The sequence below is a fragment of the Erpetoichthys calabaricus genome, chromosome 12 (genome assembly GCF_900747795.2).
Source record: "Erpetoichthys calabaricus chromosome 12, fErpCal1.3, whole genome shotgun sequence".
Classification (NCBI taxonomy): Eukaryota; Metazoa; Chordata; class Cladistia; order Polypteriformes; family Polypteridae; genus Erpetoichthys; species Erpetoichthys calabaricus.
Window position 1 is genome coordinate 139,623,607 of NC_041405.2, and position 23,559 is coordinate 139,647,165.

A 23,559-nucleotide genomic window follows, 5' to 3' on the forward strand; every position below is an offset into this window, starting at 1 on the left:
GGAGGCATTGAGAAAAATTGCTCTCACCTGTAAGGAATCCTAGTTTCACAAAAATCTATCAGCCTTTGTTCACGGCCCCAGGGGAGTCCTAATGCCAGCATGGAGTGTGGAGACTCCACCTTTGCTGCTGTGCAACCATCCGCTTTCATATCTTCATTTTTCACCATTCTTCTCTTGTGTACCACATATGTTGAAAACTGCTTCTCTAGGTTGAAAGTACATTTGTAAAGATGTTGTTTTCTATAGAAATATGAAAATGGCAAAAGAAGAAAATTGTAAAAAAATATATATATTTTTAGAATGGCTTGGATAAGTCCAGAACAATACCCATACTGCAGAAATTAATAGTTGATACTCAGACTTTTTTAAACTGAGTAGTACATTTTAAAAATCTCACCCAGCATCCTCATAAAACAAATGACTGAAAATATAATATTTTTTCTTGGTATATAATTATGTAATCAATAAGAAAAATTACAAATTTGATTTATTCATTTTTTTAACCTGTAGGATGTTTTTTATTTGATGGACTGAGTGAGTTTGGAAATATCTATGTACCCTAAGTTCTTGTCTATAAGCTGCTTATCTAAGGAAAAAAGTTGTGAAAATGAAAAAATAGAATATCGGCTTATACATAAGTCCGGTTTATACATCCATCGCGGGGGTTGCGTTCCAGAGCCACCCGCGAAATAAGAAAATCCGCGAAGTAGAAACCATATGTTTATATGGTTATTTTTATATTGTCATGCTTGGGTCACAGATTTGCGCAGAAACACAGGAGGTTGTAGAGAGACAGGAACGTTATTCAAACACTGCAAACAAACATTTGTCTCTTTTTCAAAAATTTAAACTGTGCTCCATGACAAGACAGAGATGACAGTTCTGTCTCACAATTAAAAGAGTGCAAACATATCTTCCTCTTCAAAGGTGTGTGTGTCACATAGATAGAGAAAACAATCTCTAGCAAACAAATCAATGGTGCTGTTTGGCTTTTAGGTATGCGAAGCACCGCGGCACAAAGCTGTTGAAGGCGGCAGCTCACACCCCCTCCGTCAGGAGCAGGAGCAGGAAGAGAGAGAGAGTTTGTTTTTCAGTCAAAAATCAATACGTGCCCTTCGAGCTTTTAAGTATGCGAAGCACTGTGCAGCATGTCTTTTCAGGAATCAGCTTTACAAAAGATAGCAACGTGAAGATAATCTTTCAGCATTTTTAGACGAGCGTCCGTATGGTCTAGGTGTGCGAACAGCCCCCCTGCTCAATCCCCATATGTCAGGATCACAGATAGGCAGCGCAAGAGAGAGAAAAGTAAGCAATCTAGCTTCTCAGCCATCTGCCAATAGCGTCCCTTGTATGAAATCAACTGGGCAAACCAACTGTGGAAGCATGTACCAGAAATTAAAAGACCCATTGTCCGCAGAAATCCGCGAACCAGCAAAAAATTCGCGATATATATTTAAATATGCTTACATATAAAATCACAATTTAAATGACCGCTACACGCACGTGTTGACTCGGCGACGCCCAGAGCAGAAAGAATGCGCTGCGGCCGCTCCAACCGCGCCATGTGGGGAGTGAGAGAGACGCCAATATCTCACACTCTCTCCCCCCTTAAAGAAATTAAATGGGTGCGAGTGAGACCACTGACCTCCCTCCCTTCTATTAGTTATAGATTATAGTACGTTCGGCTTATCCATGAGTTCGGCTTATCTATGATACGATTTTATTTTAAAAATTCGTATGATTTTTGATCTCCGACTTATACATGAGTCCGGCTTATAGACAAGAACCTAGGGTACTATTTCTGTCCAAGATGTTTATGCAGAATGGAGTGTGTCATGTGAAGAAAAATGTCTTTGGGCTTGTTGATGAGAAGTGAAATATACCAAGTGCTTAAAAAGTGTACTGCTGACGATCTTGCAGGTTTTTAAAAATGTGGAAAACCATTTCAGTGGTTGCCCCTCCAGATTTTGAGGAAAAAGCAGCTTGGTCTTGTTCGCTTTTTGTGATATGAGGTGATGGTTTTCCATTGTGTATAATATGAATATGGTTGAATAAGGGCCCGATGTTTCGATTTAAAACAAGGGAAATGGATGGATAAAACAGGTGGGTTGATTTTTAGTGGAACAGCTTTAAATGTAATATTAGGCATAATTTCTTGAAGCCTGGCACTTGCATAAAGCTGTGCAATTTGGGGGAGGATTCCAACAAATGTGATTATCTCTGGGTGGTTTGGTTGATGTTGAGGTATTGGTGAGAGAAATCCAATTTTTACAGTCTTGGTCCAGTGGAGGAAAAATTAGTTCTGAAGATTGAACCAGACCTATTGGTTACATTTTTAACACCTCAAGCTGGTTCACTAGAAATCTAAGTGGTACATGCTACTGCTGTTTGCATGATGCCTGTTAAAAGGCTCCTGAGTTTGCCTTTTCATACTGAATTTTCCATTGTTAAAGCAAAGCGGAATATAAAAGGCAGATGCTGGGTTCCTCCTTTTTTTTTTTTTTTTTTTTTTTTTTTTTCCCCCCCCCCTAAATGGCTAATTCATGGCTGACAAAGGCTGGTGGAACAATATTCCTTTCATGTACGGATGGTTGTCCCTGAAAAGCTTACAGCAGCACAATTTAGAGATTCCATTGAAAAGCTGTTCTCAGTGGCAGCATTTTGCAGCATATCTGGTCTTTTAGTTAGGGTGTGTGGCCACATGCAGTGTTGCAGTTATAGGAACTTTTCAGATTGTAAAGAAAACTCAAAATAGTGATGATGTCAGTTTCATTTATAAAATGTTTGCATATCCACCTAGGTAATTTTATGGATGAATGTCAAATGTTATCTTCGCGGTTTCTGCTTTATAAACATGAATTTCAAAGTAATTTTGTAGAGTTGCAGGTAACTAACAAAGGTCACGTGAGTTAGATAAGGTTTGGAAATGTTTTTGTTTATGGCTGTAAGTTCTACACAGATGTGGTCAGCAGTTAATATTAAACATAAATAGATGCTCAGCTGACCTAATTACTACTATATAGTACCAATCATTGTAAGAATGGGAAGGGGGATTGTTGAAGTACGTTTGAGCAGTCATCTTAACTGAAATGTCTGCTAATGTGCTGATGTTTCATGAGAAACATTGGTGATGCTGAAATTGGAAGGAAAAGCATCTGCCTATCTATGAGACTCGGTGGACAAAAAAAGCCAAGTCCTTGACATTGTTAGAATGTTGGTTTGCAATTTGAAGAAACTTGTGGGAGCTACTTTTTGTTAGTTACAGAAATATTTTCCTGGCTAGTTTTAATGCAGAATTAGTTTATTAAAAATGTATTTTACCATAAAGATGGTTTACAGTGCACATGCAGTGGTCTGCAATAATGGATTTGGGCATCACATTAGGTCAAACATACTTGTACTGTGCAGTTTCCCCTTCCATGAAGAATTGTGGAGGTTTCTGTGGTATGTACAGTAATCCCTCCTCCATCGCGGGGGTTGCGTTCCAGAGCCACCCGCGAAATAAGAAAATCCGCGAAGTAGAAACCATATGTTTATATGGTTATTTTTATATTGTCATGCTTGGGTCACAGATTTGCGCAGAAACACAGGAGATTGTAGAGAGACAGGAACGTTATTCAAACACTGCAAACAAACATTTGTCTCTTTTTCAAAAGTTTAAACTGTGCTCCATGACAAGACAGAGATGACAGTTCTGTCTCACAATTAAAAGAATTTAAACATATCTTCCTCTTCAAAGGAGTGCGTGTCAGGAGCACAGAATGTCACATAGATAGAGAAAACAATCTCTAGCAAACAAATCAATAGGGCTGTTTGGCTTTTAAGTATGCGAAGCACGTGGCACAAAGCTGTTGAAGGCGGCAGCTCACACCCCCTCCGTCAGGAGCAGGGAGAGAGAGAGAGATAGAGAGAGACAGTTTGTTTTTCAGTCAAAAATCAATACGTGCCCTTCGAGCTTTTAAGTATGCGAAGCACAGTGCAGCATGTCGTTTCAGGAAGCAGCTTTACAAAAGATAGCAACGTGAAGATAATCTTTCAGCATTTTTAGACGAGCGTCCGTATCGTCTAGGTGTGCGAACAGCCCCCCTGCTCAATCCCCATACGTCAGGATCAGAGAAAGTCCGCGCAAGAGAGAGAGAAAAGTAAGCAATCTAGCTTCTCAGCCATCTGCCAATAGCGTCCCTTGTATGAAATCAACTGGGCAAACCAACTGAGGAAGCATGTACCAGAAATTAAAAGACCCATTGTCCGCAGAAATCCGCGAACCAGCAAAAAATCCACGATATATATTTAAATATGCTTACATATAAAATCCGCGATGGAGTGAAGCCACGAAAGGCAAAGCGCGATATAGCGAGGGATCACTGTATTATGTTTTCCTGGAGAGCCATTTACTTCTCTAAGAGAGCAAGGTGAATGGATTCTGAATTATTAATTTTTGTTAAGTTTTACTTTTCAACGAAAGACAGCATTTTAGAGCATCAGTACCAAAGCACTAAAGAACGGAGTAACTCATGGGCGAATGGTGTCTCATTTCTGTAGTACAGCTCCAGACTCTAGAAGGACTTACAAGTAGCATTGCAGGTTGTTGAGGCATGTTGTGCTGTTAAATTTTGCATTTCCATTATTATTTTGGTAAAATTGTGGACACTAATTGTTTTAATCTCGGAAGGTGCAGTTCCTTAGAATCTTTTTTTTTTTTTTTTTTTTGGTAATTTGACACCCTTTTTAGTAGTGTGATGGGAGTTGGGAGTGATTGTTGGAATAGCTCACTTTATTCCCTGCTTCATTGTGAGTGTCTCTCCATTATGAGTTTGTCCAGTCGAATGTTCTGCACATCTTGGTTATGTAGACATGCATGGCTTTTCAGACCAAAATCTTAACTCCACAAGAGTAAATTGGTGAACAATGTTCACACAACCTTTAAGTTAGTGTAATTTTTTTTTTAAAGGACTCTGACAAAAATCAGGCTAAATTTTCCAGGTCACCTAGGATTTTTATTCAGTTGTCAAAGGGCAATCTGCTCTGTACGTGTAGTGCTCTACTCTAATTTCTATAGCTCAATTTATTTATTTTTTGCTAGCTTACTAACAATGTGGTAGCATTTCTGGTGAAATGCAAGTTAGTTGTATGTAAATATTTAGGTCTAGCTTTAATATATTTCCAAAAAAAAAAAAAAACAAATACGTAACACTGCAAGAATTGATGTGCAAAATCTACTCCGCTTACTCACCCGAAGGCGACTTACATGTATTAATGGAGGTCTATCCATCTAACTTCCAAACCCACTTTATCCTGAAATTGGTGTTGATACAAAACCTAGGCAGATAATTGAAATGTGAAATATCACTTTTGAAATCCTTCATAACATTATATATATTTTGATCTTCCATTTTCATAGAACTATAGCGTTACAGATGATGAAATAAATATCAGACCAAATAATATAAAGCAGTAGGGACTACTACCTTTGTTTGCGACTGCTAATATGTTGCAACAAGTATTAGTGTTACTAATCGTATTGCACTACCAGTGCAAATAGGCCCTAAGCAGAAGTAAATCTATTTAGACGGCTATATGCAATACTAGCAAAATACTCGCGCTTCGCAGTGGCGAAGTACTACTTTAAAATTTTAAATAATAAACTGAGGGAAAATATACCAATAATTATTTGTTAAGGATCTCTTTGTATACCATGTTGTCAGTTCGTCCCTCCGGTTGTAATATGACCAAGCTGTGCGCTGAGCTTACTCTTGAGCATGCAACATATAGTTGGCCATGTGAAGAGCAAATCAAGAAGGGCTAGACCACGTCAGCTGTGAAGCTCAGCTCGGAGCGAAATGAAGTGAATGAAATGAGGTGAATGGGAGGGGAGATGATCACGTGACTCCCCCACCCCCCTTAACTCTCCATCCCTCCACAAACACACAAAGACAGTCTCTCGGATCCCAACTCTCCTTTCGCACACCACGTCTACTAAACACTAAAGGAAAAAATACTATTCAGTAAGTAGCGCGTCTACTAAACAGTAAATCAGTAAAGGAAAAAGGACTAAACATTAAGGGAAAAGAACGGCAAGACCGCGTCAGCTCGGAGCGAAATTAAGTGAATGAAACGAGGTGAATGGGAGGGGAGATGATCACGTGACTCCAACACCTGCCTTAACTCTCCATCCCTCCACAAACAGTCTCTCGTATCCCAACTCTCCTTTATATAGATAGATAGATGAAGAAAGTGTATATTCACACTAGATAGATGAAGAAAGTGTATATTCACACTTGTGTTGGCTTTGGTGTATGTGGATGGCAGTAGTGATATCTTCTAGACTGTCAAATAATAACTGGTTTAGTTCCAAATTTAATACATGGACAATGGAATATTATGTCCAATTTAATTCCATCACTTAACATTTTGTTCAGCAGCACAGTGTGTATGTTAAGGCTGTCATAGTATGTGTATGTAGGGTAAGCGTACTCTATGATGAACTGGCATCCTTTTTAAGGCTGGATTCTGACTTGCACCATTCAGTTTCTGGCATGCACTTGCACTGCTTTCAGTTAAAGAATATCATGGAAAATGCATTCTCAGATGATGAAAGGGTGGTTACAAAAAAAAAAAAGGGTTAGGCAATTCTCAGCTGTTTGGATTGAGCTCGTCATCCCCAATGTCAAATAATCTCCCAGGAGGACTTTTCTACTGCAGCAAAGCTCATTAACATTTTATCAAAGCAATTTGAAAGAAAAGGCAGGCTTGTTTTTGACTAAATATTTTTTCATTGAAGCAACTACCAATTTCCCTAACACCCAGGTGTGTGACGTTTTTTGCAGTCATCTGCTTTGCAGTTAAATGAGGTAAGGGTGCACCAGTCTCTTGATGTCCGTTCAATATGCCTTCAAGGTATATTTTTGTAATAAGGAAATGGATGTAGGTTAACTTGCTTATTACTTCCATAATTTAAATAGGAAAGTTTTAAGAGTTTCATACTTTAAATTATCTTGCTTACATTGGCAATTAAAAAACAAAAAAAAACAAACAATTCTTTTTATATTAAAATCCTCCCAACAAAGTACAGGCTTCTCCTGATTCTGTATAGATCTTCTGGTTATTAGTAGAGATTTGCGATGATAGTTTGATTTTTGCAAGAAAAGCAGATGCAATCAATTCAATACACTGTATGTGTGTATAGGTACCACATAATCTGCTAGAGAAAAAGACTCAACACTACTACTTAACAGTAAATACTATGCAGTGATCTTTACCTGTTAGAAAAATGGCAAGTGTTTTTTGATTTGACGTTTTTAATAAAGCAAATTGAATCCACACACTGATTAGTTTTTAATTTCTGCTCTTATTAAAGGGACTACATAAGTTGCTTTTACTATTCTGTTAAGGTAAATTTTTTTTTTTTCAGGATTTTTATTACACCAAGATTTATTGATTTAAATCAGTGGAAGCAAAAATTTCCCCTTAAACTATTTCTAACACTGATCTACCACCACTACTGCTTTACTTATATGTTTAAGATGTACCTTACATTACTGTACTAAGATGTCAATCAACAGAGCAACACAACTGTAGAAAGTGACATTTGAATAGAAGGTCCAAAATGAATGAAGTAGACGTCTGCCAAACAATACTTGTAATTTTCAGTGCCACATGAGTGAGTCCTTGGACGTCTGAGCCTACCACAATATTAAAATTTTGTTTCAGTGGTTATCTGTTTTCAAGCACTGCTAAAGCATTTCTGTTGAACAATGGTGAAGTCCATTTGCTTTACTCTGGTGCGGACCAAAACATCTGTACAAAATACCCTTGAGTTGTTTGACACATGGTCTGAATGTGATCAGGCACAAGACTAATTTAACAACATGAAATACAGTGGATTACGCCTAACATTTTGTATGCTGTGGTAGTCCCACTGAGAGTCTGCTGTCTGTAATTATGGAATCTCATTCATAGCAGGGAAAATTTAGAATTTGGTGGCAGGATTGGCACTACAGCCGCCATTTAAAAAAAAAAAAAAAGAAATTCACACTGTTCCAGTGTGGTGCTGAGGTGTCACCTGCTCATTCGGATCCCAATCCAGATGGTTTGTTGTGTAGTGGGTACAGTAACGCGCTGATCAGTGCGGACTCCCATCTCTATATGTAAATGTCTCCTAGGATTATGCTGAAGTATGTGACTTCACACAACTGTTTCTGAGAAAGTGAATCAATTAAAGTTTACAAAGGGAAAAGGACCATTTTGTTTTCTGGAAAAAGTTGACTTAATCAAAATGAAAGCTAGAGAGAATGAGAGATGGACAAGAGAAGGACAGAATCAAAGTGTGCCAGAAGGGAAAATAAACTGGGGGGTGTGGAACTCGGATTGTGGGGAAAGAGTGGCCGCTGGTCTTAGTTCCTGCCTCTTTCTTAATTAGTACTCAACTGCTGCTGCTAATAAAGCATACTACTTTGATGTACTTTTAATATTCAGAAATCTTAATAAACAATAATGAGATGTAACTAACTTAAGGGACTCAAACTCTTTTTCTGTAGAGCTGACATTTTTAGAGCAAACAATTTATTAAATGGAAACAAATTCTTGATAATGACCTAATTTAATTCCATGGCTGCTTTGTGCTCTCTTTCTGCCTTAACAAAGATTTTTAAAACATTTGATTTTCATTTTTCTGAGAATATCGTCAAAAAGGTTTTGGGACTGGAGTAAATTAAACTTTCTCACACCGCCCCTGCTTTCTCTCTATTATTAAAAAAAGAAAAAAAATCTTGGAAGGTTGGAAGGAGACCAGGGGAGACCAGGTTAGATGCAGAGCAGGTTAGAGATAATGGAAGTATGAAACTTCAAAAGTCTTATAAAAAGGATAGTAAAGATTGTATTAGCGCAAACAAACAAATTTACTCTGTGAAATAACGGAACAGCGAAAAGAGGTTGAATATATTCGGATTTGAACTTTAAGTCGGAGACTTGTAGATCATCTAATTTGTGTTGCCATCAGGGGAAAAAAAAAGTTGTATTCCCAATGAAAAGGCGTATCCGTGAGAAGTAAAAGATTTGTTGTTTGATGAAAGTGAAATCCTGCGAGAGAAAATTTAAAGTCCCGCGAGACAAGAGCTTCTGCAAAGAGATTTGGAAAAGTCCTGCCCACATAACTACGCACACGGTTCAGTCATTTCTCATTTGTGTGAATGCTATTGTCAGACACATTTTTTGTAGAGAGAAAGAAACGATATTCACTCATGGGCAGTTATACGTTTCGTTCTCACGATGTAATTCCAAACACGGAATCAAAATTAAATGCGATATTGATGAAAAGGTAAAAGTGAGATTAAATATATGGACATAGGACATAGGTGCTATGACAAGTGTGCCACGCGAGATTCAGATCATGCAGTGGCAAAAAAAAAAAAATCTGTTTCCCATTGTATCACCGTTTTAAGAGGGGGTTTCGGAGGAGCGACTGCGTCTCCTTGGGGTGCATTCAGTCCCCCTCTTCACAACGTGAGCGGCAGAGACGTGAAGAGATGGTTGTACTGGAGCATGGAAGTATATTGGAGGCCGGAGTGTCATATAAAGCAGTTAAAAAATTAACAAATGGTGCAAATGTATTAAAAAAAAAATGCAAATTACTACCTACAGTATCCTATAAGATAAACAGTAGGTAAGGTCTTTTTTTTCTTTTTAAACAGGCCTTTTTTTCTTAAACAGTTAAAAAAAAAAATATAAAAAAAATAAAAAGTAACTACTGATGAATGAATAAATCAATTGTTATCAACCTTTGGATGGTGTTGCTTATGACAAATAAACAGAGGATATCAACTGAACAGATACATTAGCATGATTGTGTTTATGGTCACAGATTGCATTTTAGATTCAATTTATTATGTATGTAGTTAAGTAAAATTCTTAATTGCATGTTTCCTCAGGATAGTGACAGTAATACAATACCAACAAAAAAAGACATCTGAGAATTTTAACTACTGCCATTTTGAAGTAGTGCTGACAGATATCTTGAGGCTGCTACCTTACCTGTTCAGTGTGTGTTTTTTTTTTTTTTTGTTTTTTTCCCCCATCCTCCCCACCACTCAAAAAGCTGGTTTGTCCAAAACACATTTTCTTGTAAATGTACAGTATGAGTGGCATGATTATGACAAAATTATAATTGATTATTGCCTTTGATATAGTTGTGATTATAAATTGCAGTTAACAGCATTACAAAGAAATGTGTATCTTGTCCTGTCAAACAATCTGTTGTACAAATTGTAATGCTTTTTTTGTGGTTCACAGATTTCTCCTGCCTTCTCTTGCATTTGCCTCATAGAAGTGTAGTGTTTTTATTTGTATTATTGGTTTATTGCTTTTTTTCTTTGAATGTCACACAGAGAAGTACAAACATACATTTTCATTCCAGCTTCTTCCATGGACAATTCCTTTCCTGGCATTCCTGGGTGTGGGATGGGAAACAGCCCCAGACAGGGCACACAGTGCTCACTCTACCCAAACAGCACATTTTTGGCATGCAAGTTGAACCCATGACGTTTGAGCTGTAAAACTGAACACCGCAGTGCATCAACGTTAACCTAATGAGTACATACAGGTCAAGCATAGCAAAGAAGACATTTCCATAATACAAACTTCAAGTGTTAAATCATATTGACCAAACAATCTGCATGCACTCTTACAGAAGCTTGTGTGTAACGATGTGTAAAAATTAGCTGTTGCAGCTGTGTGTAAAAGGTAAGAAATATATATGTAACATGTAGTACAGATGAGCTGAGCTGCTGATTGATGCTTTAAGTTACTATGATTTAATTTTATAACATAGCTCCTAAATGCATTATTTTAAGGCAGTTAAACTGACCACACTTCACAAAGTTTTAATGAAGTAGTGATAAATGAGTCCAAATGTATTAATAGTAGTAGTGGGTCACTGGCACTTGATCATTTCCTGTTTTTTCTTGAAAATTAACCTCAACTGCATGCACCAGTAGGGTTGGCACTCCTCCCTTATAATACTGCATACCATATTGAATTGATGTTGGATGTGTTTTGTCCCATATTTTTGCACACATTATTTCATATACAGTAACTTTTCAAATTGTAGAATAACATGAACAATTAAAATCAAACTAGTTTTACAAGTGTAGAATGAGATTAAATTTTGTATTGTGCTAACATGAGAATGAGGTTACACCTCGGCGTCATTCTTGGCATTTTGCTGTGTTCATGTTTTCATTCACATCACTCAGTGCAGAAGTATGTCCAGAACAAGACACTATTTACATTGATGTCTGCTAATGTAAGTCCATCCATGAAGTGTAAGAGGCTGTCGAGGTGCATGTCTAGGTGGGAGACAGAGTGTTGGTAGGTTAGCCCTGTCCCTGGTGACGAATATGCTTGCTTTTAAGCTTTTTTTGTCGCCCATGGAGAGAGATCTGACCTGAAACAGTGCGGTGTGGGCGCAACCCATGTTTGAGTTACTAAAGAGAAGATGTAACAGAGTGTAACAATTTCTTATTCCTCACTCATGTTTCCCCCAAAGAAGGTATGGCATGTTGGTGGTGTTTTTTTTTTTTTTTTTTTTCTCTCTCTTTCTAATCGGTTAGCTAACATTATATTATCCTGTAATCAGTAAAAACTAGGCAACAATCTGTGCAAATTAATTATGCTAATTTCCATTTATTTGGGCTGAATGTTAAGAGACTTATTTTATATTTACATATTTGCTTAGAATATACTTTTATCCAAAGTGACTTACAAAGGCGGTCAAGATAATTGAGTTACACAAGTCTATGGACTCATTTGAACAAGTTGCAAAAGTTGATCATCACAAGTGAAGGGCTATGAAGCTAGCATAACAAAACGATCAGTTAACAATGACAGATGTTCATGCTTTTGCTCTGTGGATAATTTGATATTCACAGAACAGTAGGGTGTTCATTTGCTTAAGTATACTGAAGAAGTCAGCATTTTGTATAGATGTGGGCATCCCATTCAATCAACTAGGAGATACATATGAAGAGTCTTGACTGAGATTTGATGGCACACAGAGGTACCATCACCAGATGCTCTTCACTGGCAGACCCGAGTGGGTGAGTAGAATAGCACCTTTCCAATGTCTCCATATACACAGGTGCCATCACACAGACTACTTTGTAGGCAAGCATCAAGAATGTGAACTTAATGTTTGTCACTACAGAGAAGCAGTGTAGCAACTTGAAGAGAGGAGTGACACTTGCCCATTTTGACTGGTTGAATACAAGACTGGCTGCTTCATTTTAGACCATCTGCAGTGCCATGATGGCACATGTGGATCCTCCTGCTATTACCAAAGCTTGGACCAAGGTTTGCGCTTATACTCAGTCTTTTTGTGGAGGTTACACAGATTCATAAATGGAACATTTTTTAAACATTTAAATAGATAAATTAGATAACTCTCATATACATATTTGCATGTTTCCAGTCTATCCTTTGCTTTTTAAAAGCCTAATCTACACACACACTGTTGATTCCTCCTCTACAGGTAACAGCTGCATAATGCACATGAATCAGCTCTGCTTCTGAGCCCAATATGAGCTATAACAGTGCTGATTATGCACAAAAGCCAAGCCATTTTATTTTTGTTTTTTAATATTTGTTTGCATAATTGTTGATGCTTTTGGTATGTATTGGTTTCCCCAAATGTATCTGTCCCATTGGATTTGGGGATGGTGTTTGGTAGTTGTTGGGCATTGTTTCTGTTACACAAAACTGTTCAATAAACTAACTGGAATAATTTAGTATGCTTAGGCAAGTAATTATTAAAACTGTTTTGTATTAGAAATTATTCACCACAGCCCTACAAATGACCAATCATAGAGAACTATACATTTTTGTATCATTTATCTGAAACTTAGTTATCCCATAGTAGTAAATCTTTTACAGTATGTGGTTCAATGTAGGTTTAATCTTTGAGAACAGTAGATACACCCATATATGATGTACTGTATACACTGAGGCTAGCAGCACATGTGCAAATTACATATTTTACTAATGAAAGAGAGCAGACAATATGGCATGGCAACACATGATTTGTTTGAAAGAAAACATCCTTAGGTATGGAAAAATATTATTGCTTTTGATTGAATTGTGGGTTTATTGCTAACATACTCACTGTTTTAACCACTTATGAATGAGGTGTCCTGCCAGTCAGTCATCGCCATCTTGCACAAATGTTGCATGGTTATGTAAAATCAAAGCAGACAGTAGAATTTTGACAAAGTGCGATTAAACATTAATATAAATACAAACTGATATTTGTTCATTAATCCTTGAGTACTGGCGACCCTGTTCTTGAGGAAAATACTGTAATGAAAGGCAAACTCATTTAAAGAAGGGGCCTTGCAAAATCTGCTTTTCAGCATACATTCCTCATTAATATGCTTCCATAGTTATACTCAACCACAAATTGGTTGTGCAAAGCGCCACTTGTTTCAGGTACATTTTAAGTTTTGTCTGACATTTGGAATTAAGTAAAGGCAACATAACTTTGGAAGGATAATTACAGGAGGACATGACTTCTTTTGCCTTGAGTGTTAATCATTTTTCATAAACCTTTGTTACAGTTTTAATTGGAGTCTTGTCTTTTGACAAGTAAAACTAGTATGACTACTGCAATTTGATTTTGCTTTCGATACCCAGCTGTATAAGGATATGCATTAGGGTAAATGGTATTAACTGTTTTGCAAACCTAATGTTAGTATTACCTGCTAAGCTTTTGTTCACTTTTCGAAATGAGGACTATGAGATTGAATTTTAAATGACTGTATTCAGGTTTGCATGTAGTAGTTTAACAGTTTGCATAGTATACTTTTGAAAACAAAATATTTCCAAATTACATATGGTTCTTTTCATTTTGGTACTTAGACACCGAAAAAGTATTGGCTAATCTAGGTTCAATATTATTTATACTCAATTTTTCAAGAAGCTTCTGCAGACGGGAAAAATGCATTCAAACTTTTTAAAATGTGGTGGTTGGGATTAGACTTCTAAAAATGCATTTAGCATGTAGTCTTATGATGCGAGTGCCTCTGATTCGTCAGTCACCTACTCTTAGTGCATCCCTGCTTGAGTGCAACACATTTGCCATTTAGAACAATTTGTAACTAGGTAAGCTCGATCTGAGAGAATGGGACTACTAAATGGAATGCAATAATCTCTTTTAATGATTAGCATATCAACATTCAAAATGTAATCCCAATTAATACAAGTATATGCTTAATTATCCAGCCCGTAACCATTTTCAAACAATTTTTTTGAGCTTTGTAAAGCTAGTGGAGTGTAGGTACAATTTTGTTGGTCTTGTTTAGTCATCCAGGTAGTGTCTGAGAAATCCATAGGTGAGTTAGTGTTTTAGTGTTTACATGTATGTGCGTTATTTAAACCATAACCCCTTTTTTTTCCTTTCCAAATTAATGAGTTAGATGTTTTAGATTTTGTTATACTAATGCTGAGTGCTCTGATTCCCTTAACTCTTTGAGGGCTGAATATTTTTTCCAGAAAACATAGTTTCTGAAAAGCAGTGGTTCCACACATAAAACGTCTGTTGCTGCGGCTGCTAGTTTGTCAAGAATGTACGGCAGGCTTGCTGCCAGGCTGTCTTCGCGTGGCTGAGCAAAGTCACAGTGCATTGCAATCTGGTTTCTATCTCTTACCATTGTTAAGTGGCAGCCCTACCTGGTGAACATTGTCAGCACCATGATTAGCTGGGGACCAGTCAGCTGAAGCTGGAACCTCATTCGTTTTCGATCACTTGTATCAAAATCGGTGTCCGACAACTCATAGTCCAGTTCAGTGATAATAGGCAAAACGTTGTCCAAGGAGTATTTTGCTTTACCCATTCACTTTGATCTCTCACCATTATGTCAGTACCATTTTTGCTGTTTGCGCCTTACTACTCACATGAGCGCCAGAAATCTCGGTCAAACCAATGAAGCTAACTTTCCTTCTAGCAACGAGAGTCCAACTAAAACATAACGATTTTGTCACTGTTTACAGTCAATTACCATCGTCATCTCCTCCTTTTGACAAAAGTCGACATCAGCCCTTAAAGAGTTGAGGTTTTTGCTTTTAAAAAAAACCAAAAAAAAAAAACCTCTTGCAGTGCCCATGAATGTACATGCACACAAATCTCTCATCCGAACAGAATCACCAGCCACCATGTTGTACATAATGCAAATTGTTGTTTTCTTCTGATCCTGTATGTTGGTTTTTGTTATTGATTAATGAAAATCCTGAGGATATCACCAGTTTCTATTATTAGTTTTTTTTTTTTTTAAATCTTTCTATTCACGTGATCTGCAAAGCAGCAGATAATTCCTGGGTACTCTATTTCATAACAAATTGAAAAAGGTTCCTGAAGCTGTTCCAAGTCACCTTTGTGATGGTTATGACAGTGCTTGCATTTACACATCCAGTATATAGTAGATTGCAAAGTAAAAAAAAAAAAAAAAAATTCAAAGTTAAGTTTGTGGGAATCTGTTTATCCCTGCTGGGTCATGAGCAAAACTGGAAAACAGTAAAGAGATGGATGTTTCAAAAGTGGTGCTCCTGAGTTGAAAAGAAGTTTTAATCGGTAACTGAATTTGGTATTTGTGATTCCTGTACAGGTATAATGTTGCATATGAAAATAGTGAAGTGTGGGTTTATTGAAATTGAGCTGCTTGATTAGTGATTTTTATAATGCCATGTGTTTTTGTTGTATAAGTTACTGTATTGGACTTCACTCTTCTGTCTAGGTCATTTGGTTAGCTTATAGCAGACTGTCCCAGGATGTTGTTTTCCCACCACCCAGCCAACCCCCTCCTTCATCCCCCTGTTGTCCTCATCTTTGCATTCTCCAATCTCTGCAGCTTTCCTGGTTTCAGTGTTGAATATGGTTAATTATTTTTGTACCAGTATTCTCAGATGTAGCCTTTGCAGTGTAACTGACAGGATTTTTATTTGTATTTGATCAATGCCTTTGAACATTTGGACCCTTCTTTCTAAAAAAAAAAAAATGTCTCTCTCTTCCGCTGTCATACACACACACACATACATTATATTGAAGAGGTTGAGTTTGCTTAGCCTGTCTGAGCAGGACAAGCTCCTTAGACAAGTGTTGCCCTTGGTTGCTCTCTACTCTGTAGTGTCTGGTACATTGATAATCTGCCTGCAACTCTTGTTTTAGCTGCTGTTAATTTAATTTATTTGCAAGTGACCATGCTGACTATCTATTCTTTTTATGAACCTATTTTTTCCAGCATTGGATCTCTAGAGAATTGGAGGCTATTCTGGCAGAAATAGGTGCAAGCTAGATTGCAATTCCTGAATGAATATCAGACCATTTGCAGGTCATGTTAATACAGACTCACTCAATTTAACGCTGCTTGTTACATGAAAGTAACAATGTTTGTTTTAAGAAAATTAGATTTGTGGAAGAAGCCCCTATGAATATAGCTTGCACATTCTACAAAGAAGACTTCATTCAACAAGGATCACAATTGTTGTATTTGGTAGCACACAGTGGTGTACTAATGTGCCACTTGAAACTGATAGTAAGATCAATCTAGAGAAGATGGTTCAACAGCATGTCGATCCCTTTTAAACCTCTGACAATAAAAACTGTGGAAAATACATAGAAGTAATGTTCTTCTTTGTGTCTTGTTCAAATATTATCAGGTAAATAACGTCACTCTGTCTAGCAGATTAAATGAATAGGGGTAGAGAACTGTTTCAGCTAAAACACTTCTGTAAATTAGGTTACTGTTTTCTTCAAATGAGTAATAGTTTTAATTTTATTCCTGTGTATACAGGCTTGTAAAGATGTAGCATGCCTTAGTAGTGCCTTCCACCTAATGGTCCTGTTTGCCCCTGTCATGAAGTGACTGCTTAAAAGTAAAAGGGCATAATAAGGTGCAATGTGGTGGCACAGTGACTAGCATTGCTGCTTTGCAGATCCAATACTCTATGTTCAAATTCTACACCCAATCATTGTCAGTGGAAATTACATGTACTTCCTTTGCGGGTACTCTGGTTTTCCTCACACATCCGCAGAGATGTGCAGGTTAGGGTAATTGTCGGTTCTAAAGCTTCAGGCCCAGCTAGAATGGTATTGAAAATACTGAAGGGAGTGGAAGTCGCTGGAGTAGAATGGTTGACGGACCTGTGTAACATGATTGTTTTTGATTAGAAAATCAGAGTGCATATTTCAGTGTAGAAAAAGGCAGCCATTTTAAGCTTTTGGATCATGTAATAAAGGGGGGTTGATGGTGGAGGCGTGGTGGTATGGTGTTGGTGCTAGAGAAAAGAATCAGGGATCAATTGCAGCACGTACAGTATAGATACTGGGTGAAACTATTAAATGCATTTCTTGTCATAAGTGGGTACATAATAGGTGTATTGGTATGAATGGTGTCTGAAGGTGGTGAGTACAACCTTTAAAGAAATTGTGCAAGAGGAACGCAGAATACTTTCAAAGTATAAATGTTATTAGTAATGAAGTTACATTGGCAAAAGTAGGGAATTTCTGCTGTTTAGGGGACATTGAGTGCAGATGGAGTTGCCGGTGTAGCAGGGATAGCAAGTGTGAAGTGTTTGTTAGAAAGGTTTGGTTGGCAACCGACTGTGATGTGTGCTCTGTGATGGAGTAGTTCGTGCCTTATTCAGGGCTGCTGGGACTGCTTGTGATACTTGATTGGATTAAGAAAGTTTGAGAATATTGTTTCATGTGATACCTGGGTAATATCAGTCAGGAGTCTGACATGGTTTACTGCAGAAACTAGAAGTGTTAATTTACAAATTTCATTAGTAAAGATTTAGTTTCTAATGGAGAATTTGATTGTTGCAAAAGCCATACATACCCCAAGAATAAGCTGCTGGGGTGAGAAGCAAGGGGAATTCTGTAGCACTTGCATTTCTCTAGGGGCAATGAGCCTTTTAGATTAAGCTTATTTTGTAAACTCTGGATATATAATTTTGTGGTACTGGCTTAAACTTGGAAAATGGAGCATTTTTCTTAAAGCTCATTCTTCTTAACAGAATGGAGACGTTTGCATTTCCATCTTGCATCCTCCTGTTGATGATCCCCAGAGTGGAGAGCTGCCATCAGAAAGATGGAATCCAACGCAGAATGTAAGGTAAGTTGGATATATGAAAACTTTATATTTTGCTCTCTTATTAACTTATTGAGGTTGGGCTTGGGGGTGGGGGGGGGGGGAAGGGTTATTGGTTCAGAGTTGGCATTTCGTTTGTGGTTTTCATTTATCCCACTTGTCAGGCTTTCCTTCTTTGATTGTTTCTGAGGTAAGTGTGGCTCTGGGCATTTGCCAATGTTAATTGGAACATTTTGTTTTTCTGACAATTTTCAAAAGTCAAACTGAATGCATTTTCAAATAGGTTGCAGTGGTTACATCTAGAAGAGTTTTATAAAAGCATATCGGTTTCTGTTTTATTCAGTCTCAAACTGTCACTTTGCTGTCTAGCGTTGTTCTAGATTTCATCAAAGGGATCTGATTATTTATTTGAAGTATTTATTCAGTGAGTACTCCAACTGAATTTAATAACCTGACTAGATTTGGGACCTAAAGAACACATTGTTAGTTTCTTTTCAGAAATGATTGTTTGATGTTACTACTGTCATTAACTTAGAATTAGTATGACTGAATCAACATGTAATGATTTGTTGTGGTTATTTTGTATATCTGAATGGAATACCCCATCAAGAATATTATATATCTAGTGTATTAAAGAAAACAGTTAAATCATTTCTGTTGTATAGAGGTTATATTTGTCTGTTTGGATATGTTCCTTATCTGTACATTTTTTTTTTTTGTTTAAATAAGAAATGAGTGGTTTGTTTTCTGTTAATTTGGATTACTGTTTAAATTGGGTGATAATTTGGTATGGTTAGCTTCTGCCTGGCATCCAGTGATGTTAGAATAGGCTTTTTGGTCAACCTGAATTTGGATAAAGTAGATTCAGATAATTGACAGACTTAAGATTTTTAAAGGGCTTTGTTACAATACATTTTGTTCCATGTAGACTGCAGAATCTGCCTCAGTCTTAAACTTCATATTCATATAAATAATATATCTGTAGTACTAGGGTGTTGTACCGTGTTAGCCATTATGAATGTAGAGAAAAGCCAAGCAAAATGACACCTTTTATTGGCCAACTAAAAAGATTACAATATGCAAGCTTTCGAGGCAACTCAGGCCCCTTGTTCATCTTGCCTGAAGAAGGGGCCTGAGTTGCCTCGAAAGCTTGCATATTGTAATCTTTTTAGTTGGCCAACTAAAAAGATTACAATATGCAAGCTTTCGAGGCAAATCAGGCCCCTTCTTCAGGCAAGGTGTATGTTACATCTTGCCTGAAGAAGGGGCCTGAGTTGCCTCGAAAGCTTGCATATTGTAATCTTTTTAGTTGGCCAATAAAAGGTGTCATTTTGCTTGGCTTTTCTCTATAAATAATATAGAATTTTGGAATTATGTCTGAATGTGTGTGTATGTAAACATGAGTACACTTTCACTTAGGTCAACCACATTTTGCATATAAGTAGTATTAGGTAAGAAAAATAGATTTCTGTCTAATTTTGGGCTATTTCCGTTAACTGGAAGTGGTACTTTACCATTTATTCATGCAGCTGCAGAGTCTGATTTATTCAAGCTTACTTTAATAATAATTGTTCTGTATACTGTTGATCCAATTTGTTGTTGTTGGTTCTTTATTGTACTTAATATAAAAATATCATTGTCTTGCTGTATGCGCCTCAAATATCCATCCCCATATATGAGTGAGAAAGTCTAGGAAAAATCACTTTTAATGACCTTTTTATTCTATTTCCAAGATTTGTAAAATTATCTTTTTTTCTGTTGATAGGTTGTTGAAGTTTTAAGGTTCTGTTGGTAAGCCTTGAAGTGTTGTTAGTATTTGAGTTCCCCATTGTTCCATTCCTAATACAGTTTATATATAATAATTGTTTAAGGCAGTAAGAGATTGTTATTAAATGCTTTTAAATGCCTTCATTAGACTTTAGAATAAAATTTTTACGGTCACCACCTTTTTATGAGTGTTGGGAATTCGACAATCAAAAAGCGATAGTGTGGAGAACCTCAGAGGCAGAGTTTTATTTGAGTAAACCAATAAAATGTTAAGTTCTGAATGTTTGTTTTTAATCAAAGAATTTTGCAGATTCAAATGACTGAGTGATATGTATAGACTGTTTGCATTTGTCACATAAGCTTATCAAGTCACATGCTAAAAAATGATCTTGCTTTCCCCCTAACAGAACAATTCTTCTTAGTGTCATCTCTCTTCTCAATGAACCCAACACATTCTCCCCAGCTAATGTAGACTCGTCAGTTATGTACAGAAAATGGAGAGACAGCAAAGGGAAGGACAGAGAATACGCAGAAATTATCAGGTGGGCATATCTTGCATTGTACTGTGTGATCCATTCATCTCTAACAATGAAGCAAAGAAAGTGAGAAAATGTATAGGCATAGACCTTGAAATGCCTTTCAGAATCTAAGGAAACGTACCCTGAATAGACTGAATTTATGTTCTGTGTTTTCCCTGTAGATTTATTTTGAAAGTAGGCAGTGCAGTTGTAGAAGTTCCAGAATGTAGCAGTGTGTGGACGATCTTGTGTTTATGGCTAGCTAAATTATTACATATAGCCTAGCAAGATGGGATAAGATTCTGCATGCTTTGGAATGGATTAATGCTTTATGGACTCAAGTGTGCTGAAACATGTGTTTGTTTGATATAATGGCTCCATAAATGTTTCCCTTTTTATTGCTAAAGAGCAGTTATATGGAGCTACATATTTCCTACCTGCTTGTGAATTTAGTACACACCACCTACTTAAAAACATGTCCTTCAATTTATTGTATATACAATTTCACTATTTTCACCCTCTGGAGCTAAATCATCATCCTTTTGGTTTATTTAGGAAGCAGGTTCTGGCCACAAAAGCAGAAGCGGATCGTGATGGTGTGAAAGTGCCCACTACCCTGGCAGAGTACTGTGTTCAAACCAAGGCCCCTGCGGTGGATGAGGGCTCAGACCTTTTCTATGACGACTATTATGATGATGACATGGAGGAGGGTGAGGAGGACTGCTGTTATGATGAAGATGACTCCGGGACAGAGGAGTCATGACGAAAGGGAGGGGGAACTGGTGTGTGCAATCAGTAAATAATGAAAAAGAAAATTGGAAAAGAAAAAAACAAAAAAGAACACCCTCTGCCTCACCTGGATCACTGCAGATATTCCCCACCCATCCCTCTCCCCCATAACCTCTCTAGGAACTGTACAGTTTTATGGACACAAGAACATTGGATAAGTTTTGCCTTTTTCGGATATGAAAATCTGTTCCTTTCCCCACCAAAAAGAAGAAGAAAAAAAAAGAAAAGTTGATTTCAGTGCTTTATCACTTTGAAGACATTTTTGTGCATGCTCTTTTAGTACTGGACATATTCTCCAGTGTAAGCAAACCCTCCTGTTTGTCATTTTCTGAAGATTCTTATGACTTTATGCATTCAGAATTTGCAGAATCTTTACGTTAAGTTGGGGGAGGTAATGTTTAGTGTGTAGGTTTTATTTTATTTTGGATGGGGTGATAACTAACCAAGCATATCTATCTTGCAATCTCAATTAGGCTTTGAAATTAAAGGAAACACAAACCTTCATTTGTTGACTGCTGGTTGAAGGACAGTATTTGTAATTAGACTTGTCTTTCCTTGTAGCTAAAATTCCTTTAGAATGCAGGTGTTAGCAGGCAGTAAGAATGATCTTTATTGCGGCTCTGCCTTTTGTTCATTATCATGAGTAAAGTATAAAATACAAAGTTGAGTTAAGTGTTGCATCCATGTTATAATTTGCTTTTTTGTTTTAACATTTTGGCCTTCCTAATTGTGTAAGTGCCATTCAAATTGTCACATCAATTTTGGTCCTGTTTATCATTTGAATAGTGCAGCATACATCATGATCATTGGTGGGGTGGGGGATTTTGATGATGGGATATCGACAGAAGAGAGAATGCTAATAAAATATCTTAGAGGTGGCCATTAGATCTCTAAACCTTGGGGCTGGGCAGTGAGATTTTATCCTGCCCTTTTTTTGGTGGCTTTTTGCTTTAGGTGTAAACTCCCTTTGTGTAAAGGAGCACTGTTTGTAAGACTAGGCTTTAATCAGTTGATTGCCACAGCCTTGCCCTAGTTTTATCATTTTTTTAATATATTAATGAGTAGCATGTCCAAGCTCACAAAAATGATGGACTTCTTATGGAGGTATAGCATACTTCTGTATATTTATTTTCTTTCATTTGATATTGACTGCTATGGTGATTACTGTGCTCAGCAGCTTTTATGTTCTTCTGTATGGCTGTTTTCCTGAAAGTGGCTGGGCTGCATGTTGATATTTGTTGCCTCTCAACACCATTTGGCTCCTGCTGTACTGTTTACTTTTTTTTTTTTTTCAGTGCTCAGATTATAAATGCCACTCAAGATTATGTATAATCAAGACAATGCTACCCTGGTTTAATCTATGGTATTGCCTGCTGTTGATTTGCCTGAAATCATCTGGCTCCTGTTCCAGTCTCTGCACTGACCTTATCCTATTGCAGCTTTGCAACAAAGGAGATATGAGCTACCACGTTGCACTTCCTCTGGCCAGGCTATTGCTCCGTCTTGCATCTTTTTGTTTTTTAATAACCATGACCCGTTCTTCATCGTTCTTCATTTTTGACCTTCATATGTTTGGTGCACTTTTCTTCTAACAGTTTGCAAGGAGTTGTTGTTGACAAATTAATGTAGTCTGGCTTACGGCCTGCAGGAGGAAAAACTGTAATGTGCTGGGCATAAGGTTAGTGTTGCACCATAGTTGAGTTGTTGCCACAACACCAGCATGTGAAACTAAATTTACTTTTGAGTACTTCAGAGTACGTATTGAGATCACAACGTCACCCAAATCAGACTGTGCTGGTCTTGAAGAATGTGGGTCCCAGTTCCAAGAAATAGATTAATAACTGATTGCAAAACAGCTTGCTGATGGTCACAAGATTATAATTAGACTTTGAGTGTGTGTTTATGTATATAATCAGATTCTCTCTCTCAGGACTGTAAACCCAATTCATTCAACCCATCTCCTTGTCTGTTATCTCGGAGTTCCCAAGGAATCTTGTCATATTACCAGCTGTTTACATTTGATATGTTGTATGCACATTGAAAGACTTTGATCACTTTGTTGTATTTTTTTTTTGTTTTAGTTTTTTCTTATTGTTTGTAAAGCTATTTAAAATGAAAATAAAGACCTTTATTATAATATGTCTGTTGAACTAACTTCTTAAGTCCTTGATGAAGATTTCAGTGTGTAAATAAAGTGTGTTGGTACTGTTGATCCTCCTAATTGTCCAGCTTTCCTTACACAAAACTGCTTCTGAGCTGACTAGCTAGCAAACTGAGGTCTTGGTCTGTTTAGGTGACTGTCAAGATATGGTGCTTTCATCAGTTTGAAAAAGCATGGAAAAGTAAATGTTGGA

The 23,559-nt window shown here is 37.2% G+C and overlaps 1 protein-coding gene across 1 annotated transcript in view; it reads left to right on the top strand.

Annotated features, from left to right (window-relative positions):
- Positions 1-23,342, top strand: part of LOC114662748 (ubiquitin-conjugating enzyme E2 R2-like) — a 40,238-nt gene extending 16,896 nt beyond the window's left edge. Inside the window, exons 3-5 of the mRNA XM_028816397.2 lie at positions 18,058-18,155; positions 20,306-20,440; positions 20,972-23,342. Coding sequence (XP_028672230.2) covers positions 18,058-18,155; positions 20,306-20,440; positions 20,972-21,179 — 441 coding nt within the window. The 3' untranslated portion in view covers positions 21,180-23,342. The remainder of the gene's footprint in view (positions 1-18,057; positions 18,156-20,305; positions 20,441-20,971) is intronic.
- Positions 23,343-23,559: the final 217 nt, after the last annotated feature.